This window comes from Coenobita brevimanus, chromosome 75, assembly GCF_032717465.1.
Source record: "Coenobita brevimanus isolate Jiangsu-jjx chromosome 75, ASM3271746v2, whole genome shotgun sequence".
Taxonomy (NCBI): domain Eukaryota; kingdom Metazoa; phylum Arthropoda; class Malacostraca; order Decapoda; family Coenobitidae; genus Coenobita; species Coenobita brevimanus.
Genome location: NC_137028.1, coordinates 93,762 through 102,370, shown reverse-complemented (window position 1 = coordinate 102,370; position 8,609 = coordinate 93,762). Strand labels below are relative to the sequence as shown.

The following is an 8,609-nucleotide window of genomic DNA, read 5'->3' as shown; positions in this document are numbered from 1 at the left end:
ACAAAAAAATCATAACTATTTACTGCTGAGTTTTCACACCTGAACCATCAAAGCCACAACTGTAGGATTTATTAAAACTGAACATAGATACAGTGAATGTTAAAGGGAATGCCATTTTGGTGGGTGTCTATACTTATAACTGAGGATAATGATACAGTTCCTGTTTTCTAAAACTCTCTTGATTCCAACCATTTTGGATATTGGGAATTGTACTGTATTAAAGCTAAGTGCACAAAGGTGTAAGTAAACCTCTTGAACTCACTTGTGGAATAAATGTGAGTGCTGGATGTGATCACTGCATTCCACATTACAGTGATAAAGTCATACATGTTCTTTCATTTTCAGACACTTGTTTTCATTTTTGAAGGCTCCAACATGCTCACATACGTTGGCTCTCCATGCTGCTCGATCTATGGCAGACCCCCTGTTCAGTCCCTTAACCCTGAGGTCACACTTAATGACCTGGTCCCACATCTATTTCGTTCTACTCCTTGCAACCCCACCCCCAGTATTAACACTTCTCACTTTCTGCACCCAATTATCATCACCCATCCTCTCCACGTGCTCAAACCACCTCAATCTACCTCTCCTCATCACATCACATCAATATACTATCATAGAAAAAAAAAAAACTTCCTAGTCACACCTTTGTGCACTAAGTTTTAATAATATTGTACAGTACTAACTTCCATTAACACAAACTTAACCATCTCATTCCCCTGACATATTTTTTCCATTCAGTCTTTGCCTATGGCCTATTCCATATTAGAATTGCACTCAACCATGACTCACATCCCTTCCGCACCTGCCCACACACCCTGACTCAAACTCCATTCCCAGTTACTATACTCCTCATTTTGAATGAACTATAGTTACCTGTGATGGAACTGGAGTGAAGAAATATGGGCAGGTGTGAAAATGTGTGAATCATGGTCATGCAATTTTAATTTGAAATGGACTACACTGACAGATGATTAATTTCAGTTTAGGAGGGACCTTTTGAACTGGAGGAGTTTGGGACCATAGTGCTTCCATTATCTCTTTCACTACAGGGGGCTCCCCTAAGCTACACAAAATTACCTGGAGGCAGCAAAAACAAAATATAAATATCCTCCCTTTCCTCCTCCTCCTCCCCTTCCTCCTCCTCCTCCCCTTCCTCCTCCTCCTCCTCTTCCTCCCCCTCCTCCTCCTCCTCCTCCTCCTCCTCCTCCTCCTCCTCTTCTTCTTATTGTACAGTACACATCACTGGGAGATGTAAGACTACCCCCTGGATCCAGGTGATGTGTTTTTTTTTCAGTTCATTCTTGCAGCTACCAGATTATTTGAATCAGCTCAGAGAAAGCCTTTCACATTGAAGGCTATTTCTAACACCCCTAGTTTGAAAACTTTTCCTGGACTGAATAAACTTTTTGACATATAGCAAGAATAAAATAAGAAATCCCCTGACTCAATGAGTTAATTATGAAAAGAATTACTATAAAATTATCAGGTGGCCACCAACATAAATGATCAGAGTTCACTAAGCAAAAATTTAATTCACCATAACTTCAGGGTGGTCCATACAAATTACACCCTGCTTGCCTCTCACCCGAAAATTTCTCGTATGTTGTGATGATGGTTCAGTCAGCACTGCGGCAGCGGTGTCTACCCTGCATAATTTTCTGCTTCTCATAATCCTCTTCATGCTCTGTTGTCTCTGCTTAGGTGGTGGAAAGGGATGCCCGCATAGCCTATGGCACCACCAATATAACCAAATAGCTCCACTGCCCAGTTATACAAAAGCCTCTCACCTACCTCCATATCCCCCAAAAGGAGGTTGGTGAACCAAAAGAGAGGAGTGCCTTCAGCCTCCAGTCCACCAGGTTAATGTCCAGATGAGACTGGACCCACAACATCAACAACATGTATTGCATTTGCACGCAGGCAACAACAGTGAAATTAGCTGTCCCTCCAAACACTCAAGTTCATGTCAAGGAGTGCACAGTATAGGGACCACCCTGTGTTAGACAATGACACTTACCTACAAGAAAGTAGAAGCCTTATTATTAGTTTATAGTATGAAAGATCAACATGACTAGATACAGTAATTTAATTTTTGTGTAGAGTTGTTCATTATCCCACTGAGAACACTGGGAACATGGACACCGGTAGTCAGTGTCATTTGTTTCAGATGTACTCTACGTGATGTACTGTATACAGTGAATACTTTTTCATTGATGATAATGCCAATGTAAATACATTAATTCTGCATATGGGTATTTATTTGTGTATATCAAATGTATGTTTGTGTATACAGTAAACAAAGGTACTGTACTGTTAAGATGTGTTACCACATGTGATTGTTTATGTACAATATGTACTGGTATGTATATATGAGTGTGTATAAGTGTGTGTGTATATCTATGTGTATGTTTGTGTATACATATATAGATTTATATGTGTTACATGTGTATATGGGTGGGTAAGCTTTTTCATATGTGTGGAGTTTGGACACGTGGAGAGAATGGAGAATGAAAGACTGACTAAGAGGGTGTATGTAGGTGAGGTGGAGGGAGGGAGAGGGAGGGGTAGACCGAGGATGAGGTGGAGGGATGGAGTTGAGAGGTATATGAGGGAGGGGGGGGGTGAGTTGGAGGGAGGGTAGTCAAACTGTGAGTGACAGAGCGACTTGGAGGCGTTTTGGCTGTGGCCACCCTTTGCGGGATTAGGGCGTTGGGCTATAGATAGATAGATAGGAGTTTCAGTACTTAACAGTATGTCCTGATGTTTTATCATAGCTTCAGTAATACATCCGCATTCGGTAGATGTACAGACCATATTGCTTATGAATGACTGTATACATGAGAAGTATGTATGTATGTTGCATTTGTACTTTAATTGTATATATACATAGTTCTGTATGTGTGTATTCATATGTGTTTGTTCAAGTGTATATATGTTATATGTGTGCACAGAGTAAATGTATAGTACAGTTTGTAGTTACAGACATTCTAAAATCCATTTTTTTAACAAAAAATTGAATTTAGTTTTTTTTTTTCTTTACCAAATTAGTTTACTCAGCCAAGTTTGTTTTAATAGAGTTTAATAGTTCATTGTGTAATATATGCGTAGGCTAATGTAGGTGCCTTTTAAGAGAGTGATAAGCTTTCAAAAGGCTCAGCCTTGTTAAATGTGTGAACATAATATTCATCTCAATATTATAATGTAATACAATATATGATATAACATTATGGCTAAATAAAAATGTATCAAACTTAAAAAAAATGTGTCAATCTTTCATTTTACTTTTGTGATCTCATGACAACTTCATTTAGTTTGGGATAGACTTTTTGAACTGGAAGGATTAGGTACAAAAATATATGAGGCCTTTTCTAAGTTGAAGAAAATCATCAGGTAGCAGCAAGAATAAGCTGAAAAATAAAAAGAAGTCAACTGGATTTAACAGGTTAGCTAATTGTCATTTTGCTCACTTGATTGCTCAATATCAAAATATGTCCCCTCTGGCTCTATGTCAATATCATCATCATCCATATTTTCAACAAAATCATAATCTTCTGTTCCAGTTTTGTCCTCCACCATAAATTCATCATCTGGTTCACTCTTGATTTCTACACTGGAAGCATCAGACTCACTAGAAATGTACCCGGAATTAAGGTGGTGATATTGTGATGTGCCAGGCTCACCCAAGTCCTGAAGTTTATCAATGGCTCCCTCAGTTTTAATGGTGGTTGCTCTGTTGCATACGTGGGTGCTCACATACACCTTACGCTTGAACACACGCCCACACCAGTTGCAGGGGAACCGCCTAGCTCCATGGCTGTGGAATGTTTTCAGGTGGCTTTTCAAAGTTCTCCTGGTGCAAAATTTCTTAGAGCACATATTACATTCAAAGTTCTTTATTCCCAGGTGCATATCAATATGGCGTCGCAAGTGGGCCTTCCTGTAAAATCTACTGTTACAATGATCACAACCAAAGCGCCGCTCATCATCTCCGCCATGCAACACAACGTGCTGTGCAAGACATGACCGGCTTCGAAAACTGCGATCACAATGAGAACATGTGTATGGCTTTTCTCCTGTGTGAATGCGTTCATGCATTGTCATGTATTTCTGCAGGAACTTCATGCCACAGTATTTACAAGCAAACTGCTTTTCCCCTGTGTGTACCTTCTCATGCTGCCTGAGCCCACCCATGGTCTTGAAGCATAGGTCACACTTGTCACATTTATAGGGCCGGTCACTGCGATGTGTGGCCATGTGAGCTGCCAGGGTCCCAGACTCACCAAAGCACCTCTGACACTCCTGACATCGGAATGGCTTTTCGCCTGTATGTACCCTAACATGCTTTCTCATTGTTGACTTATCTGAGAATGCCTTACTGCAGTAGGAGCACTTGTATGGCTTTTTACCCAAATGGATGTTCATGTGAATCTGCAAGGAGTATCTGGCAGTGAATGATGTGCCACATTCTCCACAGGTATATGGTTTTTCACCAGTGTGAGTCCTCATGTGGTACTTTAGATGCTCTTTTCTACGGAAGGTTTTGCCACACACATTGCAAGGCTCTGTCCTTCGGTCTTCGTGAATGTCCCGATGCTTCTTGAAATTTCCGGGTAAGCTGAACCTCTTCCCACACACTTTACACTGGTATGGTTTTTCACCGGTATGCACTCTCATGTGTCTCTTCATGCCAGTCTTGTCACCAAAGCTTTTCTGACAAAAGTAACAGATGATGAGACCTTCCTTTTGGTGGTTTTCAAAATGTTCGGCAAGAGCTTGATCACTGGGGCAATGCACGTTACAATACTTACAAGTAAAACTTCGAATTGCACTGGGTGTACTTGGTGAGGCCAGTATGGTGTCCCTAAATGAGAGACTGACCATTTCCTTCTTGCCTTCATGCCTGATGCGCTTCCCATCTGTATCAATTTTCTTTTCGAGAATAGTGCCATCTAGGTCAGGAGGATTACCAACTTCAGTCTCAACCACATTCTTTGAAACCAGATGTGGTTCCCTGTTGGCACTTCCTAATAATATTTTGATCTTAATTGGGCTAATGATGTTAACACTTGGAAGACTGAGCTCAGTTGTTGTGACATCTTTCAGTGATATGTTGGTGATATCTTCAACACTGGATGTGTATTTCTCCTCATCAATTCGAAGAGGTGCAAATGAGTCATCTGAGCTGAGATCACAGTTCATCTCATCTTCTGCAATATTTTCTTCTTTTATCAGCTTGGCAAACAGTTCTTTACCAGAACCATCATTACAATTATCATTGCCAGTATCTTTCTTTTGTATTGGCATACCATTAGAGAAGTTTTTATCCTCATCTGAAATTTTGCTAATACAAAGGTCTTTACTAAAGTCATCAAATGACATGTCCTTGTTGACATCTTCCAGAGGTTCCTCTTTGATGTTGATATCTCCAAAAATATCCTTAATGGATGGGGAGTGGTTTGTACATACCACTGCCAGACTAGAGGACCCTGAATTCTCTGTAATCTGTTCTGAGCTTCCATCTACACTGGTACCACCCATCTCAGTCCTGTGTCCTTGCAAATTACTCCAATGAGTATTTAATTCTGGCTTGCGAAATAACTTGAATTTAACCTTATTTATGGTTGTTCCGCTCTCAGTACCACATATATCAGGTTTTTCGTCGATGTCTTTATATATGATGTTTATCTTTGATTTAAGAGCATCAGGGGAAGCACTGCTAAGGTTGAGTGCATTATCATCCAAAACTATATATTCAACACCTTCTAAAGTGCTCATAGTACTGGGAAGCCACTCACAATCACCCTCTCCCAGTAATTCTGTTTCATGACCACCATTGGTGAATCTTGTTAAGTTTCTGCTAACAGGTACACTCATTTTTGTTAACTGTCTGTCAAGTACACTCCTTTCCATTGTATTGCCATTTCTGAGAACAATTTCATTTATCTGCCTTTCCTTTGACATTTTCTGTAAAGCAGCCATCTTCCTACCCCTCGGCTTCCCTCTTGAGCGCCCCGTCATGTCTGTTGGTAGTCTGACACTCAAGACATGCTGAAAGTCTACAGATGGCTGGGCTAGTGACTGGCTGCTTAAGACATCATGCTTGGTGGCTGGTGGCTTGTTAAGGCTTAAAACATGATGGATGTCCACTGTGGGTTGGGATGAGGGCACACACTGTTGACTACACTTATGCCTGTTCTTCAAATACTCATGCAGTCGGGGAGTTCTGCACTGACACTCCCGGCTGTGTTGCTGAAGAATTCGGCACCTGTAATTAATTGTCTTTATTGTTAAACTGTTAGTACACAGAGATCCTCCACTTTTAAAGGGACTAAGTTCACCGTCCTTTGACCCAGAGATACTACTAGAATTCTCTCTAGGCAAACGTTCAGTCTTTGATATCAAAAGATCTCCACCAATTAAGAGAACGTCTTTTCCCTGTTCAAGCAGGTTGCAGCGTTTGCAATGAATATGATTAACTTTTACATCACCACCATCTAAGACACTATCTTTTCCCTGGTCTAGAGGAATGCAATGTTTGCTTTGAATTTGGTTATTAAAATCTGACAGGGAAAAAACATGACCAATAGCTGAGCCTCCTGGTGTGTCCATGCATTTTAATGAAGGTGCAAGAGTCACTTGAGTTGTCACATTCTGTTTATGAACATTATCACCACACAGAGCCTCAGCTGGAAGACTGGTGACAACAACACACTCCTCCGTATTTTTCTTGGCTGTTCTGCTAGCTCCAGATGCAACAGATACTTCAGATGCTGAAGAGTGACCATTCAGGACACTGTCATCTTCTATGGATGCTGTTGAGTGAGCACTGATCGTACTACACCAGACATTGTTATTATCAGGTTGAAGACTGTTATTATCAGGGTCTTGATCTACCGTCAGCTTTTGGAAGACTCCAATCTCATTAGAAAGTGAAGACTCACTGGGCATAGTGAAGCATAACTGTAACTTACTTTAAGTAAAGTGTAACAAGAAAAAAAATCACTTAGGTGCAAACAAAAGTTCAAAGACAAATACAAGCTTAGATGTGAGTTCCAAAAGAAATCTCTTATGAAGACATGCCAGAATAACTGGGCCAACAACAGATATAGTCCTTACATCAACAATATAAATAAATTAAGAGTGACCGTTTGCTTACTTAATCCTTAAATCTAAGTAAACATTCAAGAAAGTTAACACATACACGCTGTGAAATTTTCTAAGGCTTAAATCTATGACTAGGTTGACTAGTATTAGTGCAGGATGCTTCATGTTGCCGAAAATTCACATATGATATATCCTCTCGCTATTATTCTTGATGTTTCTCTCCATACTCGCTCCTACTGATCATCACAGTCTGGCGTTGTCAGCATAATTCTTGTGTCACCCACCTCACCAACCTTAAAAATGAAAGATTAATATAAAAAGCATGTCTGCGGTAGGTGGGGGTGCCCATCACCAATGTACTTGATGTAAAGCAACTTTCAGGTGACTCTACCCTGAGTGACAAGCCAGCGGTTTCTTGTGGTTCAAGAAGCCAATTCATATGCTGGGTAGCAATGACATAACCAAACAAATCCCTGATGGTCTTAAATAATGGGTTAAAACACTCCAACAAGATGAGACCCATGAGGGTTTATATCCGTGGAATGGATGAAGGTTATTATTCATACAGTGCAACTCATGGAAGTGATTGGTCACCCTTGCCTTAAAAGTCAGGACAAAGTAACCTAGCCCTGGACCCCTACATTCCTTAAGGGGCAATAAAGGATCAAAAGACTGAACACACTGATATTCATCTACTTCCCAACTCGACATCCTGAAATACAATTCATCTTTTATTCCACTCTCCTTCACACTTAGGACATTTCAATCACTTTCCTCCCTGTTGCATCATATCAAAGAGCATATTTATGGGAAGAAAAACAAACAAAGCCTCTCTCAGCATAGGAATATTATGCAACTGCAGATTGTTAGAAAAGGTGAAATATTGGGCAAACATTTGTCCCCAATCGCACTACGGATACTAGAGCGCTACCAAGCATACGGCCCTAAGACAACAATGAATTACTGTACAGTAACTAAGAATTCTGAAACCATCCTATTTTAATATTTATAAGAGGGATGTGAGAATAAGAAGAAAAGAGCAATGAAATCTGAAATGGTCAATATGCATCATGGTACCTATCACTGTAAAGGAAATCCCACAAATAAACAATAACATAAAGCAGCAGCAGGAATTAATGGTGAGACTGATCAGCAGTGGCATGCACAATTTGAATGGCAGAGGGGGGGTGAGAAGGGCCACCATCCCCCTTGCCTGTAACTGCTTGAGAGAAAGGAGGGGGGGGGGTACTGGAGGGTTAAGCTATCATTGGAGAGAGAGAGAGAGAGAGAGAGAGAGAGAGAGAGAGAGAGAGAGAGAGAGAGAGAGAGAGAGAGAGAGAGAGAGAAAGGAGGGGGGGACTGAAGGGTTAAGCTATCATTGGAGGGAGAGAGAGAGAGAGAGAGAGAGAGGAGGGGGGACTGAAGGGTTAAGCTATCATTGGAGAGAGAGAGAGAGAGAGAGAGAAGGGGGGACTGAAGGGTTAAGCTATCATTGGAGAGAG

General features: G+C 40.8%; 1 protein-coding gene across 1 annotated transcript; it reads right to left on the bottom strand.

The window, feature by feature from the left end:
* Window positions 1–1,034: 1,034 nt before the first annotated feature.
* On the bottom strand, window positions 1,035–6,951 carry LOC145408006 (uncharacterized). Its single transcript, XM_080278808.1, has 2 exons — window positions 3,577–6,951; window positions 1,035–1,183 (listed from the first exon to the last, which is right to left on the bottom strand). The coding sequence occupies exons 1-2, from the start codon at window positions 6,949–6,951 to the stop codon at window positions 1,067–1,069; spliced, it is 3,492 nt and encodes a 1,163-aa protein (XP_080134934.1). The 3' UTR covers window positions 1,035–1,066.
* Between the last annotated feature and the right edge of the window lie 1,658 nt (window positions 6,952–8,609).

Coding starts and splice junctions, on each gene's coding strand:
- LOC145408006 (XM_080278808.1), bottom strand. CDS start 6,951: ATGCCCAGTGAGTCTTCACTTTCTAATGAGATTGGAGTCTTCCAAAAG. Junction 1,184..3,576: donor AACCAGATGATGAATTTATG/GTGGAGGACAAA, acceptor GAGGAGGAGGAG/GAGGGGGAGGAAGAGGAGGA.